The 17212-nt window shown below is 44.8% G+C and overlaps 1 protein-coding gene across 1 annotated transcript in view; it reads right to left on the reverse strand.

Annotated features, from left to right (window-relative positions):
• Positions 1 to 10712, reverse strand: part of GFOD1 (glucose-fructose oxidoreductase domain containing 1) — a 71861-nt gene extending 61149 nt beyond the window's left edge. Inside the window, exon 1 of the mRNA XM_050313630.1 lies at positions 10152 to 10712. Coding sequence (XP_050169587.1) covers positions 10152 to 10404 — 253 coding nt within the window. The 5' untranslated portion in view covers positions 10405 to 10712. The remainder of the gene's footprint in view (positions 1 to 10151) is intronic.
• Between the last annotated feature and the right edge of the window lie 6500 nt (positions 10713 to 17212).

The raw sequence follows: 17212 nt of genomic DNA on the forward strand, positions 1-17212 counted from the left end.
TTGAAGGATCACCTTCACCAATGCGAACAGATCTGCAATTTCAAACAACAACAACCACATTACCATCACAATTAAATTTATATGAAGAGCTGCGAGACAGCACTATAATCAAAGGCATAAATAAATCTGCTAGCGAGCATCAAATCTCAGAAGCAAACATATCAGCATTTATGAGACAGAAGTGAGATGGCTTGTGAACACAGACTTTCCTCATTTTAGGCATATGGTGCATCAAAGTATTTTCTCCTAATGGCTAGGTGGTGGAGTCCAGTAAAAATTATGTCCAGAACTACACTTCAGGTTCACAGTTCTTTCAAGCTATGCCAATAGTCATACACCATGTCCACATGTGCTCTGGCTAGTTTAGCAAAGGTGTCACCCCTGCAAACCAGGCATCTCATGACACAGATTTTGAAACAGAATTATTCAGCAACATGAATAAAGCCTGTTAACCAAGCATTTAAAATTCAGGACACCTTCTCATGTATTTGGATAACGCTGTATCCACAAACTAGTCTCAGGGAGTAATGCTTAGCACTCTGCCTGAGAAATAAGTCTTTATCAAAGCATCTCATACTGTTTAACCAGGAAGCATCTTTACCAGCACTAAACTGTCAAGTACCTTAAAGGCAAGCAGCAAGTCACCAGAATTCTGCAAGCTCTGTAACGCTCATTTAGTGATAGATTTTTGTAAGCTATGGCTAAGGTTTCTAAACATCCGTACTCCAAATATTTTCCAGCTTATTTTTTTATTCCTGCAGACATGATGCCTTAACATGTTAGAGAATCACAACCATATCAAGCTATGGAATTGCACAGATGTAGCTATAGCTTTGGATTTTTTTATGAAGTGGTACAAAAGCCGTTTGCAAGCAAATTCCTACTTACATGAATTACTGTGCCTGACAAATATTCTCTGTAAGCAATCAGTGATTTTTGTCTTCAAGGAGACTACTGAAGTAAGCAAAGGTTTGCAGAATTGTGTCCCAAGACTCCCACCAATCATTCCCTAAATTGACAGAGATGCTTTTGCTGAGAGGACAAAGATTTGCAAAGCCAGACTCCTCTCCCAGAGGCACAGTTAGTTTTTCTTTTGGGCCACAGTGTGTTTTCAGTAATATCATCATAAATTTCAACAATTTCCTTTGATCCAGTAGAGCTTTAATTGCATTTACAGTGGTGCAAGCAGAATAAGAATCCAAGCTTTCACATACAACTTTTCAGGCACATTTCTGGAATTTATTTTAGCACACACAAGCTTAGCTGTAACCATTTCAGATGTTCTCCCAGCTATTCTCTCTCTCCTTTCGTATCCCCACATGAAACAGTAATAGCTGCATTGTCTTTTATGGGCTGAGGAAGTGAAGGAAGGGAAGGGACTTCCAGGAATTTTTAATTTATGTATTTTTCACCTTAATGCTATTTTTTTAATACATTTATGAAACTATACGTATAGACACCAAGAAAAAGAATTTGGAGGGCTTAGCCTAGCCCTTGGTTCCACATTTTTAAGCAACAGCACTCCAGCACAGCAAGGATAATTACTATTTTATAGTTCTCTCTCCTTGCTTGACTCTATTTGGATTTTGAAAAGCTCTCTATATTAAGGCTTCTCATTAGCCACGTGAAGCCCAGTACCCTAGAAACAGTATTTAATTCAACCATGACCTCCCTTCTGGGCATTTCCTGGCAAAAAATGGCCAGATGGAAGAGCTGAAGACTGCCAAACATTCACTGCAAGGAAATGCCAAAACAAAGGTCTTTATTGCTGATAAAAGCCATGGAAACATCAGAATGTAAAACAGAGTTGCTACCTTTTTTTCACCTCCATCTGCTTCACTAAAGCTGTGATTGCTGTTGTGATGGAATTGAAGGCACTGATTTTCACCCTGAGATTAAACTCTAGCACAGTAGCAAATGACAAAAGCAATTTTACTCCCGGTGTTACATCATTATGTTTATTCTTACATTACTACCAAGCAAGTTCCTCACACCATGCTCTCATTTTCAGTGCCCTTCACCATGCTCATACTTAGGAGTTAGGCCTGATACAAAAATAGCTTTCCTCACTAGCCCTGGCTGGACTGAAACAAAGGATCTCTTTCCAAAGGAGAAAAGGAGGTAATCTCTTGCCCTCCACAATTCCCTGTGATTCCTACTACTCTGTGAGTCAAACCTGTGTATCGATAAGATCTAGTGTTTATGCTGTCCTGGATGCCAGTTCCACCATCTGGAAGTTCTCTATGAGGCATCCACAGTGCTCAAGGACAATTCTGCTTACGCTTGCCAGGTGCATGAGTCTTGTCTGCCACGGGTGGTCAGCGCTGGCTGTGCACTGCACCAAGGCTCATCCTCCTCTGCTCTTCACCAGCACATTTTTAGCGCAGCCAGCTCCTGAAGGAGTCTTCAGACCTTCTGGAGATTTTTGCTAAAAGGCCTCCAAACTCATGGTGCCCCAAAATGATTCCTCACAGTGTCCACAACAATTAGGGACCTAAATGAGTATAACACACACCTTTATGCGGAGCACAGCTGTACCAATACATATAGAGCTGGACTACACCAGCAACACAGATACATTTATACCAGCTGAACACTCTAAAAGAGATATGCAACCAACAACTTACGCCTGTATTGGAGCAGGAATAACCTGTACCAAATAGAGATGCCACTGTGCTGGCAGAACAGCGTTCACACCAGGAGTCATAACAGTTGGACTCCTAGTGGCCACACAGCAATTACTGCACTAAAAAAATCATACCCCTTGCAGTCATAATTATACTGGTACAAAAATCTATGTGCAGACCAGGTCTTAAATCAATTTAGGAAACCTACACAATGGATTGTTTCTCTTTAATACGATAACCATTTAAATAAATTTGTTTAAATCAAGACTTAGGACCTGAAATATTTTTTGTAAGGAGTGTGGTTTTGTTACCTGCATGCATGCTAACCTTGCAAATTAAGTCACTGACTTTGACAGCTCAGTCTTATGAATTCAGAGTTTGCTACATGAATAATAAACAAAAAGCAGTAGGGTAAAGGCTTCTGCTTCAGTGGTTTGAGGAAACCAGAACAATTCTAAGCAACTCCAGATAACATTGTGGCAAGCATATATTAACAGTGTAGAGTGCTGTTGCATTGCAGTGGCCTGTGAAAAACACCCATCTTGGCCATTCTAGAAATTTAACTCCATTTTCATCCTCGGTGCTTTGCCGCCACTGTTGCTCAATAGGCAAAATCTACTCCATATACAAAGAAAAGGAAAGTAAGTTGCAATATGCTTCAACACAATTTACCTAGTTCTCAAACAAAAGCTGACAGAACAACACATTTAAATGTCTTGCAGAGTCTTTACCCTGTCTCCATTAGGGGCTGTGTTCAACTATCCATGTTAGGAGTCATACAGCAAACCTCTGTCACATACTGTCAATCTCAGACATGAGAGGACTTTAGGAAAAAAAAAGAAATAAAAGAGAGAAAAGAGGCAACAGTGGAAAGCTGGAAAATCTAGTCATTTTACTTGTCCAACAGATTTCCCCTTCTCTGCATTTATCTACATATTCTTTCCTATTTTATTAAATAATATTTCTTCCAAAATTTGGAACACAATCAGGATGCAATTCCTTCCTTTACCTACACCACTGAGCACTCAGCAACACAAATCCCTAAAAACAAACAACAAGACAGAAAGTCACAGTGGAAAGGTCCATTCAAGATGGATCAAACAGCTCAGGACCACAGCAGGTGTCACAGTGGCCACTGCCTGTCAAGAATGAAGGCACAAAGCTATGCAAGAAAGAATACTAATAAAACATCTGTCTTCTGCTGTTTTCCATGTTATAAGGGTGCAATAATTTACTCCAGAAGTTAAATAATTAAAATACCTAGCATAGGCACAGTTCTAACAGTATAAACACCCATTTTAGCAAGACCTTCTCTCATCTTCTCATAGAATAAAGCTATGCTACACATTTTCTGTTTGTGTAACAGCACAACAGCACAGTTGTGCCATTTTATTAAAAAAAAAAATAAAATAGTGGCACAAGGTGTTATCCATGTGATATCCACTCTACCAACTGTGTCAGCAAGAGAAGTACAAAAGGTGATCCTCACTAGCACCCCTGACTCATATTAAAAGAAAGTCAGATTCCTTTTCAAAGTATCATCCCTGACTATGGGCTCTGCCTAACAAAGCATGACAGATCAAATCAAACACTGGCAGAGGTCAGCACCGCTCTCATTTCCTTCACTACTACCATGCCAAAGGTCCAAGCCCCTGGCAGCCAAGCAGATGGATGAAGGGTGTCTGTGCTCCAGCACCACATTTGGCATTTAATTCACAGGGAGAAATGGGGCTGCTGAGGGCATGGGCAGGCATTTTTTTCAGCCAACTCACCTATAGGACACATTAACCTCTGACAGAGGATGGTAACTTCCTGAACTTGAGAGACGCTGCTTTCCACATCTCTGCAGCGTCCACTTGACTGGGCATAAGACTGGACCTGCAGCCATCCTGAGGAGGTTCAGAGTGTCCCACTTCAACTGCCCACCCTGGTCTGGAGACAGCATTTTGGGATCCCCAAGGCCAAGCACTCTGTTTAAAAACAATACAGAGGAAACTGCAGCAACACAAACTGATCTGACTGGACACAAGATCACAGTGGTGATCTTCATGCCTAACACTGTTTGATAAAACCACTCCAATCGCAACTGGTTGTTCCTTAACGTAGGCAAATTTGGATACGTCATCATGGCATGAGCTCAGTGCCCCAGTATCCTAAGTCAGGTCCATGCTAGGCTCCCAACACACCCTACCACTGCAATAGCAGAACTGGTGGTTACTTTCAGACAGAAGAGGAAAACTGTGAAAAATGAAAACACACCTTTGATTTGAAGGCCAGAAAGGAAAGAAAGTGTGGGGGGTTGTCTGTTGACTTTTTTATCATTATTTGTTTGGTTTTAAACTTGAACAGTGGTCTTTACCTTAACTGTCTTGGAGAGCACATCCACAATATCTCTGTAGAAGTTTTCTAGGAATAATACCGGAATTAAAGGTCTGCAGACATGAGAGAAAAAGGTCAGGGGAAGAGCTAGGTGCCATTTTCTGTGGTATACCATCATCACTCAAGTAGGAAGACAACATGCAGCTGATTGCCAGCAGGGTCTTTGGACTGACTTTCTAATATATGTAAAAAAGAAGGCATCAATAGCTTTTGCTAGCTCTGCTGATTAAAGACAGACAGCACTTCATCTGACTTCTTTCACAATAAGATGACCATAATTCACATTTAATATGCTGCAAAGTCATCTGCCTTCCAAGTGAAGGAGTGTGTTCTGCTGAAAGTCACTGCTATTAGGTCAAATTTAAACTCAATATTACAGGACAGAAATTACACTGTTATTAATAATAAATAATCATGATAATGTTTTCCTTTAATAGAGCATCTCTTCCCAAAGAATTCTAATGCTTTATAAACTCTGGAGCAAGTTTTACCTACTGCTACAACCCTAACCTCTGCCTGATTTGCATGGGAGCAGAGGTATCTAGAAATTAATTAGAGATTGCATCAGATCTGTGAATTACTTCACTGCAGCTTGATATTCCTCCCACTTCAGGGATAGATCCAGCAATAACATTGCCAGTGCTTTAACAAGAAGTTCTCACAAACATTCTGGACAGCAGGCATATAATGCATGCCTGCATGTTGCCAGTGCTTCCTGGGAAGGGGCGGGAAGGTAAGCATCTGAGTAGTACTATTTATGTTCCTCTCTAAATAAAGATGCTCCCTCATGACCATGATCAAGTATAGAATAAACACCAATCAGCAAAAAAATTTAAGTGCTCCGTAAGAGGAGCAACTTCTGGAGGGCTGTGAAAGTCATACTCTGTATAGTCCACAGGCAGAACAGACTCCTATCATGCACTACTACAATATAAACATTTTAAAAAGTAGTATTATCTAGACATGGCTGCAAACACATGTAGTGAATATTCAGCACACAGCTCAGTGTTCCTGTCCTTAACTTAGCATGAAAGAGTACGTAAAACCACTGTAAATAGAATTAAGGGTAACATCTCCAGAGATATGCTTTAAAAACATCTGGTACTCGACTCTTCCCAAAAGCACTTCCCCAGAAACACTTATGTGAACCTCAGGAATAAGTTCTCTTGAGCCAAGCTGATCTGACCCAAGCACCAACAGGACCAGACATGTAGAAATATCTGTGCCTTCAAGATGAAATGCCACCAAGGCCTTCTTAGCACCACAGGCAGTAAATCACTCCCCCTGATGTGGCAGCTGTTCAGTCACACAAGGCAACAGTTTCAGTCAGGATCTGAAGAATGTCATATTTAATTGACTAAGGGGGAGGGATTACACTGGGAAAAGTCATGTGTTGACAGTTTTGAACTAGATGGAGGGTCATATCATAGCAACCCTTCTGATGCTGAGCACAAGTAGCCACTGTGGTGACATACTTTGTCCCTGGTATGCAAACACATCTCCCATGTCTGATCAGGCTTGGGATACAACTGAATTGCCAATGCATATGGGCAGGGGTAAAGTGGACCACTTCTAGCAAACATGCCAAATTTTTCAGTTCAGTGAGAAGATAAACACCCATATTCAACAGTAGGCATGTTCTCTATGCTTACCTAAACATTCAGCCATTGATCTTTCTTGATCACCAAACAGCAAGACAGTCAGGACATGAGTTTTGTATTATTCTATAGGGAACAAATACAAAGCAATAAAAAAAAGAGCTCCTAAGTGAGCAGGACAGACCAGAGGCAGGAAAGGGAAAGGGTCAATCAGAGTCATTTTGTATACACAAAAAAGGAATTTTGATTCCTTTCATACAGAAGTGACAGAAGTCATCTTCATACTTCACATAAATTGCCACTGGTTTTATTTGTGCTTTTGGTCATTGTTCAAACCAGCCTGGTTTCCAGCTCTCTCCTGAACTCACTCTGTTCCAGAGACTTGCCCAACATTGGTCTCACTCCTACCAAAGCTACCATACAGAGTCAGACCCAGCTCAGGAACCTGTTTCTAACAGACATGGCCAGCAGGGGCTTAGAGGAAAAGTAAACAAGGTAAGCTTAAAGCTTTATTTCTCCCATTTTCTCCCCTCAACAGCTGCCAGGAAGCCACAGTTTGGGGACTTCCTCAGCTGGGGCATGTATCCACACATCTGTTTCAACAGCAGTTGATGGGCCACCTTGCCAAAAGCACATTTCAAGCAGCAATACATCTACATGTCAGGCGTATCAGTGAAAACAAAACAACCCAGTCCTTCCCACTGAGTGGCCCAAGTTAAACACAGCTGCAGGGACACCTGTTTCACACCACCTTTACCTTCAGAGTCCGCATCAGAAATAGGCCACAGTGGACTTAACATGCTGCAAATTCACAGTGTAAACACAGCTCTAGATGGGTGATGGAAACACCACCAACTGCTTCCTTGGGCTTTTACCTTTTAGGAACTGAAACTTCACCAAACTGAGCGCACAGCTTTGGGCAACAAGACAATTTAAAATAAAACATAGGTACGAAACACAAGTTGGTCCCTGTCTCTTCCCAGGCCCAATACGCATCCTGTCATAGGGAAGCCAGACCTGAGTGTATTAACAAGTAATTCGTGTCTTCCTCAACCTCTTCTACGGCAATGCAGGGCATCATGTGTAGACCTCCTGAAGCCTCCATCTATGGGTAAAACCTCTGGAATCACCGTTTACGTCCTATCACTAGCTGCTACATAATAATTCTTATGTGAAATTTCAGGAGTAAGTAATGCTTTTCCATCTTCCACTTTCCTCAGTCTATACAACGTCGCCCCTGCCTACCAGAGGCTTCTGAACCTTGACAAATTGCACCCCCTCCCTCAAACCAAAAAATAAAGCAAAACAAACACTTCAGGGCACAGCAGTTCCCAAGCCATGAACCACAGGCACGATCAGGAGATGGAGCTGCTAGCAGGGAGATATTCCTCTCAACAGTTTGGGAACCACTGCTCTAGCTCCCTGTTTGCACCTCTATTCAAGAACTATCTAAGTTACAGATACAATACATTTTATTTTTAAAAAATTACCTCTGAAATAACTGGGAGAAGAGTTATTTGTTGTCCAAGATATATTTCCGTAAATAATCCTTTAAGTAATACATTTTAAAAAAATTATCACATGTTGCACATTATCACCTTGTAACCTGTTCAATCCCTGTTTAATGACCACACCATGCATTTTTACACAAACTTTGTTACTATTGCAAGACAAAAATAATGACCACTGAGGAAGGGGAGAAAACTCTACCGACTAGAAGTTAAAGGGAACCGACAATGGTGCTGTAGTAATAAACAGTGAGAACACATCTTTTTTCTTGCTCCAGTCTGTTGCTAGCAAATTACTTCAGTGAGTTACCAGTAACATCTCAGCTACATTGATTCATAAAATCATTCATAAATTCAGCTCATGTTTGGCAACAGATTTCTTTTTTTTCTTCTTTAGCTGCAAATATTCAGAGAAGGACAAAACATATTATTACTTTATTATGCTAGCCATGTGTGTCTGGCCCTCTGAGAAAGAGTACACCAACTGTATTTCTTTATTATTTCAGAAATTTTGTTCTACCAGATGCCTTTGTTCTGCCTGAAACCTCATGGGACTCCACCTCTGAGAGCACAGGCAAGCTGGGTCACTTCCATGAGCAACACCTGCAGGAAAGAGTGTCACAGGAAAACTGACACAATTGTCACCAAATTAATGTGTGTCAAACATGAAACCTTGTTACCTTGATACTGTCCTTTACATAAGTTTTGTGGTATATGTATTTCTACATTACAAATTCATCTGCACATCATTCTTGCAAGCAAGTCAGGCTTCTGATGCAAGTGCTGTATCTTCAGGAAAAAGTCTAATGTACAATACAAAAGAAAAGCAAATGTTCTGACTCAAAGACAAGCATTTCCGAGTGCAGAAAGTAATACTGAGCAAAGCTTCCAGACAAATGCCTCCACTGTACTTGAGGAAGGATTTTTTCTTTAGGCACTGCCTTAATTTCCTTAATTGCTTAATTTTAAAGGTTGAAAACACTAGCTGGCTGCGATATTAGCAGCATTTGAATGGTGACTAATTCTAATGAGTATGCTACTAGCAATGCAACACTACGACACGCCACACACATTTATGAGGCCGAAAGCGATAGCAATCAGCCTACATAGCTGCAGCCCCAGAGCCAAACCAGCCACCCTGGCTCGTTAACCTCCACACTCTGCAGCGACGACGAATCGCAGCATTTTCCTCTCTTTCTCACCCTTTCCCATCTCTATTTCTAGGGACAAATTAAGACTTCTTTACTCCGGAGGGTGCCTCCACTAAAACCCATCGGAGACCCAGTGTCCGAGGAGCATGGATCACGAAGCTGGACGAGTAAACCCCAGACTTTCGCTCACACAAGAGAAAGCGAGATGCGGCCCGCTCTGGCACGCCTGAAACCAGAGACGCTCACCACAGTGCATGCCTACTTTTTCTGTCCCTCCTTCCCTTTGTACGTGAGCTTCGTTAAGCCTCGGCTGTAAGAGCATTTCCTCTGCTGTCACCGCTTCCTGCCTCCCCCCTGGTTCCCAGCTGGGGTCCCGGGGCCGGGGGCAGCGCCGGCACTCCCGACCCCCCCAGCAGCGCGGGTGTCCCCACGGCGGGAGCGATGCTCGGCTCCCCGCTCCCCTGCCAGGCGCGGATGGAAACCGCTGGCCAAACGCGGGCGGGATGATTATTTTCCCCCTTTTTTTTACCGCGACTTTCTCCACGACACGGATGACACCTGCTCCCTCCTCCCGCTGCCCCGGGTGTCAGGCCCGGCCCTGCCCTGGCTTGCCCGAGCATCCCGGAGGGGCGGGTGCCCGCTACCAGGGATCACGCCGGCGGGGACCGGGGATGAGGGATGTCACACCGAGCTGCCGCAGCGCCATCCCCCGCGCCACGCCGGTCCTCGGCCTGCCCCTCTCCAGAGACGCGGGGAAGGAAGAAGGGAGGGGAGAGCAAAGCGAAGGGAGAACTCCGCGCTGAGGTGGGGCGCAATTCCATTCAGCCCGAGGCGAGCGCGAATCCCGAGCCCGAGGCGGGGTCGCCCCTCCGGTCCCCCCGCACTCACCCAGGGTCTTGACGGCGACCTGCCGGGTGAGCGGCGGCGGCAGGTTGACGCAGACCAAGTCGACGTCCTGGTGCAGCAGCACCTCGTCGATGCGGCTGGTGTAGAAGGGGACGCTCATCTCCTTGGCCAGCTCCTCCGCCTCCTCGGGCGTGCGGCCCCACAGCGCCTTCACGGCGAAGCCCTCCGCCTTCAGCAGCGGCACGATCACCCGCGCCGTCAGCCCGGTGCCGAACACCCCCACCCCGGGCAGCATGGCGGCGGCGAGGCGCGCGGCACGGCACGGCGAGGCGAGCCGCTCTCTCCTTCCCTCAGCGGGGAGAGGGAGGCAGCCCCCGCTGGATATCGCCGCTGCCGCCGCCGGGGCCGGGACCGGCCGCCCCCCGCCTCAGCAGCGCCTCGGCCGCCGGCTGCCCCGCCATGCCCGCACCATCACACACACGCCCCCCGCGGAGGCGCCGGCGCTGCCCTCCCCTCAGCGGACGCGGGGGCGACCGCCCTTCCCCGGGCGGCGGCGCGGGCTCAGCGCCGCTCCCCTGCCATGTTCGCCGGCGCCCGCTCGCCGCCGGGAGGGCGGCGCGTCGCTGTCACCTCCCGGGTGTTCCTGCACCGCCCGCACCGCCCCCGCCGCACCATTGGCGGCCGCTCGCCCCGGCACCGCCCCGACAGCAGCAGCGGCGCCGCGGGGCGCCCCCTGGGAGCCGCCGCCGGCCCGCCCGCCCGCCCCGCAGCGCGGCCACCCCGGGCTGCAGGAGGGGCGCGGTGCAGGTGCGGTCCGAGGCACAGCGGGGTTGGCCGGCCGGCCGGCCGGGCGCCCTGCGGGTCGGTATCGGGGCACCGCCGGAGACATATCCCGCCCCGCCTCTTCCCGCACGGCAGAACCACTGAAGGGCCGTGGTGATGGGGCGTCGGGGAGTCACGCCCCGGTAAAGGCACGGGAGAGCCGGGAGAGCCGCGGCGGCAGAAAGGCGTGAGCTGATCGTGTGCATCGCCCCGCGGTCCGTCTCGCTCTGAGACAGTTCTCCGGAGCGGAGATGTCCCAGAGCACCGAGCCCTGGCACCTGCCGGGCTCGGGGTCGGACTCAGGCTCCCACCACGCCCACGCCACTCGCCAGGGGCGCCCAGCCAGTATGTCCACCACCTATCCCATACCAGACTGTTGGTTATTCACTTCCCTCACAAATATTACGCCTCTTCAGCTTTACATTGGTTCTCTTTTCTTTCTTTCTTTCTTTTTTTTTTCCCCTAGCAAAGCATCGATATGAGAATCCCCTTCTCCATGGGTCTACTTACACAGTCCAAAAAACCATGGATTTGCTAAGGCGGCTTAGGAAGCTTTAGCTACTGCTGCCCAGCCCATGGCATTTGTCCAGGGTCTCTGGAAGCCTGGCAGAAGCCCAGGCAGAGCAGCAAACAGCCCAGGCACAGAAAGTTAAATTTACAGTGAGCAGGAATCCTGCCTCCTTTGCAGACCTGGTGCTGTTCTCTACGTTTGTCTCAGGAACGCCTGGTTTGCTGAAGGCATGTCAGGGATTTCATTGGCAGGTGCGTAGCATGCAACTCATAGAATCAGAATGGCTTTTGTTGGAAAGGACCTTAACAGATCATACAGTTCCAACTCTCCTGCCATCAGCAGGGACACCTTCCACTAGACCAGGTTGTTCCACAAAGCCCCATCCAACCTGGCCTTGAACACTTCCAGAGATGGGACATCCACAGCTTCTCTGGGCAACCTGTCCCAGTGCCTCACCACCCTCACAGTAAAGAATTTCTTCCTAATATCTAACCTAAATTCCAGCTACCACTACATGCCCTTGTAAAACCTCCCTTTCCAAAAGAGCAAAACTTCCAGAACCACCACAGTGCACCATGCTAGATCCTGCTCATCCCACCGTTGCACCTGTCTGGTCTGAATGCTAGTCCTCCAGAGCTGTGCTCCTGCCAACCTGGAGGCTGCCAGATGGGCCCAAGAGTGGCCAAGGACTGCAGTGCCCTTTGGTCTCACACAGGTCTGTGCAGAGCTCATTCCCACAGAGGTGAATCTTTGCCCTACCTTTGTGCACAGAGCAGCTGGTCTGAGAGCAGAGTATCTCCTGTGAGTGCCACACAGCCACACCAGAGCCTATCTCACTCTTTGGAAGAAAAATTATGAAACTTCCTACTTCCATCCAATTAAAGGATAAGGATAAAGACAATTTTCCACATGTTGTCTTTTTTACCAGCTCCTAAGAGAAAGGAAGAGAAGGATAAGGAAGGAAAGGGAGGAAGGAGTGAGAAGAGAATGAAGGGAAAAGGAAAGAAAAGACAAAAGAAATTAAAAACCTTTCCTTTATGAGACTCCTGGAAATGTGCCAAGGACAATGTTGCAAAAGTAATCCACCAGTGTTCAAAAAATTAGACTTGGAAGCCAGCAGACTTCTCCCATACTCTGTAAAGAGGTGATGGTTTTTTTTTCTTGCCACCATCTCACAGCAAACACTTCTGTATTACAAAAAGCAGAGACGCTGAAAGGATTGTTGTGAGTTAAACATGTTTTGCTTTCCATGTGCTATTAATGCTGAAGTGAAGCAGATGGATGCTCTTTGGCTTCTAACAATTGAAACACAATCCAGATCCATTTGTCAAAGAACCACAGGAGTATTACCTTTCTTTAAAATACAAAGATTGCTTTGGGATTCTCCATCAGACATTCAAACCTGTTCCTGGGTGTTCCCAGGATAAGCAATTTGGAATATTTGTCTTGTCTTATTTGCTTGTCTATGCATAATAAAAGAAGCCATGAAAGTAACCAGGTTACATGAACAGGTTGAATAGGTTGAAGAGAAATAAATGCTATGTGACTATTTAGTCATTACATAGCTTTTGTTATTTTAGTAGGCACAAGCCACTTTATGAAGATCTATGTAAGGTCACTGTTTAGAGAAATATTCAGTAAGGCATTCAAACTGGGAATTAAGAACTAGAGAATGAAATTATACATTCTGCTACATCCATTGTTTCCCTAAAAAGAATTTTTCATTGCTTTACTTTTAATTTTTTTTCTCCAGTTACGTTTGCAGAGTTAAACTTGGCAAAAGGCACCTGACCCTCAGCACTGCAGTAGCCAGGTCAACCTCTGAGCAAGCCTGAATTACTGCATCTGCAGCAGCACTGTGTTCCCCCTCATTTGTTTCAGGGACTTTTGGGGGCACACTCCGTACTGCTTGTACTGGAGTGGGCTCAAATCTTTCTCAGTTAATTATGTCAAATAGGGCCATCATGCCACACCTGCCTGTCTTCATGAGCATCCAGAAGGACTGAGGGGACCATCAGCCTTTCAGGAATTCAGGCTATGTCCTCACCATGATGTAGGTGACTGCAAACATGAATGAAAGCAGAATTTTTGCTCAAATCCACATCACTAGTGCTTCCAGTTACTTCTGATTTGAAGTACTATCAATTATAGGCCAGATTTTTTTGTGCAAAATATTAAGACAACAAAGAAGTCCCTCACTTTGAAGGATGTGTCTAACCAGGACCGGCGTTCCTTGGGTTGAGTGTACTGAACTATGAAGTCTCAGGTACTCTGTATATCAGACCTCTACCCTTCTAAACCTGTCAGTCTTGTCAGGAGAGCCAACATCTTATTCTGAAGGTTGCTAGCAGCTTCCTTCAAAGAAGACACACACACAGAGATTTCTCTCACAGAGACAGTAATTCTGTTCTTTCTTGATTTTTTTTTTTTCAAAAACAAAGTTGCACATAGGGAAAAAACCAAACCCATGAAAATCTCATACATCCTTTTTCTGTATCTAAATTCTGTAAAGAAACTGGCAGGAAACTAATAAAAGTGTTGCAGTCACGATTCTGATCCTTTTATATATTTCCGTTGAGTTTTGTGGCTCCAGGTCATTATACTGTACAATGTACATATTAGGTATATTACCAACTTTATGTGAGAAATCCAAACTCAATAGCACTTGTACAGAATTCTGATTCAGTTGTTTGCAGAGATTTGAAACTGTCTTCTCAGTTGAATTTCATATATTGTATGAAATTCTTTCTGTACAACTGTATTGGTTTCTTCTTAAATAAGTGTTGAAAATTTAAGTCAGAAATCCTTGACTTCTTAATGTTATTGTTTTTAATAATTAATAATGTAAAATATATTTTCTTTAAATGAATTTTATTTAATTACATTAAAAGTTTTTATTTTGCTTTTGTATTTAGTTTTATTATTATTAAGGTAGCTATTGAGTTGCAAGTACTAGACATAAAAGACATAAAAGAATCAATTAAGCATATATGACATGAAAATATGCACTATCTGTTGGCATAAGTAAAAATACAGAAAGTTAGTGGTTTCCCAGAGACAGATAGCACTTAGTCAATAAGCACCCTCAATTTACTTTCTGAATCTGTTTGAAGGCATCTGCCCACTTATTGCAGAGCCTGCTCAACTCATCACAAAGATAAGATCCACCTGATAAGAGTAGCAGGCTCCCACACTGTTTGTTTCTTACTTCTCTGTACTTTTTAAAGTTCTGTAATTTTAAATCTTCTCTGCAATTTTTTAAACATTTATCCAGTCAGACTCCACAGCTGCGTTTTTCAAAATGCTCAAATGTCTGTCTGAACAACAAGGGAAAGAGCTGAATAATACATAGCTTCAGTGAAATCCTGAAATGGAGCTTGCTGTCTCTCCACATACTTCTCAGTTTCCAGGATTTTAAGATTAATTAGCTCATTTCCTTTTACATAGATCAGTGTCTTTAAACATGAAACAGCTGTGAATTTTCATTAACCAGTCGATTTCTTCTGGGGTATGAGGTTAGTGAACACCACTACTGGGCTTCTTCTGTAACTTTGAGGTTTGAAATTATCTGCATGGAAATAATAATAATGCTTCAGAGATGAGGAAGAAGTGGTGAATCAGACCTGTCTGGTTCTCCCACTTAGCTGTACTGACTCATCCTCAGCTTTAATGTGCAGCACGAGAAAGGATGTGTAAGTTGAGTTGCTCAAGTCCTTTTTTACATCTAATGACACACAACTGGCAGTTTCTCAGGCTGTCAGGAATTTGTTCTTGAGAAGAGCTGGTTTGTTTCAGTGTCTCTTTGAATGCATTTCCACTGAGACAATCCACAGAAGTTCTTGCTCTGAGATCTGAAGGCAGGAATTGCATTACCTTTTGTAGTATTAAATGGTCCAAGATGCAACAGAGAGAACTAGAGTAGACCGCATTTCTAGTAAAGGGGTCATAATACTTTCAGCCCTCCTCTGTTCTGATCAGTGGGAACTGTGACCATGCCTGGGGTCTCCCTGAGCCTGTACAGCATGATTTCCACATTTTTCCTTCACAGTTTCCAGAGCCTTTGTTTAGAAGATAAGTATGCCGAGCAGTGGATGGGTTGTGAGGAAGATACTGAGGCTTCAAGAAATGACATCATTAACAAGATACTTCTGAAAGCATTGCTGCTCTGTTCACTCAGGTACAGAGGAGGACCTAAATAATTACAATTTCCAGTCTTTGACATCCTATGAAGACAAGTGCATGTGTTCTCACTTTACATGCAGAGAAATTAAGGCTCAGAGAATATTAGTGCAATGTTCTCTGTTGTTCTCTGTTGGGTCTTTTTGGGTGTTTTAGGGCGACTAGGCACCCAAAATGGGATGCTCAGCTGGCCTGCGCTTATGTTTTTGGTATGGCTGGCTTTCTTAACCTCCTGTCAGCCACAGTTTTAATAACATGAAAGAGCAGATAGAGAACCTGTTAGCAAAGATGTACATGGGATCACCTAATGAAAGCAGGGAATAGGCGTACAGCTGCATGGGTGCAACCAGGACTCATGATGGTGCAATATGTACCTAAAGCTCACATCAGTCATTCCCTCCTGACAGAAACAGGCGTATGCAGCAGACAGCAAGCATGCAAGCACTGCATCATCAGATGTTGCATGCTACGCACTGCCAATGAAATCCCTGACATGCCTTCAGCAAACCAGGCGTTCCTGAGACAGATGTAGAGCACAGCACCAGGTCTGCAAAGGAGGCAGGATTCCTGCCCACAATAAATTTAACTTTCTGTGCCTGGGCTGTTTGCTGCTCTGCCTGGGCTTCTGCCAGGCTTCCAGAGACCCTGGACAAATGCCATGGGCTGGGCAGCAGTAGCTAAAGCTTCCTAAGCTGCCTTAGCAAATCTATGGTTTTTTGAACTATGTATGTAGACCCATGGAGAAAGGGATTCTCATATCGATACTTTGCTGGGGAAAAAAACCAACAGCATGAATGAGTCATATAGAAATTCTTAATTCTGAAAAATGGATTTGAGCCTAAGTGTTAGTTTGTGTCATATCACACTTGTTAAATGCTGTGCAAATAGCTGTAATGTGCTACCGAAATGCTTATTATTTTAACAATGTTGCATCGCACATTGCTTGCAGGACAGCTGAGATGTTACTTAGGGATGAAAATAGCAGAGAATCATCACTTTATTAGTAATGCAGGAGTTCATGAAAGCAAGCACGTGTGATTTCTAGACTTCTAAGCCTGCCCATGAAGGGTGGGATTTGCAAGGGTTTAGTTTGGTAGAAAACCTCCTTTTATCATAGAATCATAGGATCATAAAATGGTTTGGGTTGGAAGGGACCTTAAAGATCGTTTAGTTCCAACCCCACTGCCGTGGCCAGGGATGCCATCCACTAGATCAGATTGCTCAGGATCCCGTCTAACCTGGCCTTGAACACTTCCCAGGGTTAGGGCAGCCAGTAACTTCTCTAAGCAACACGTTCCAGTGCTTCACCATCCTCTGAGCAAAGAATTTCTTCCTAATATCTGACAGAAACCTGGTATCTTTCAATTTAAAACCATTGCCCCTTGTCCTGTCACTATTTCCCTGTATAAAATATCCCTCTCCCTCCTTTTCTTAAGTCCCCTTAAGATACTGGAAGGCCACAATGAAGTCTCCCCAGAGCTTCCTCTTCTCCAGGCTGAAGAACCCCAACTCTCCCAGCATGTCTTCCTAGTAGGAGAGGTGTTCCAGTCCTCTGATTATCTTCATGGCCCTCCTCCGGACCCATTCCAGC

Source organism: Myiozetetes cayanensis, unplaced genomic scaffold (assembly GCF_022539395.1).
Source record: "Myiozetetes cayanensis isolate MyiCay16 unplaced genomic scaffold, myiCay2020 scf1, whole genome shotgun sequence".
Lineage (NCBI taxonomy): Eukaryota > Metazoa > Chordata > Aves > Passeriformes > Tyrannidae > Myiozetetes > Myiozetetes cayanensis.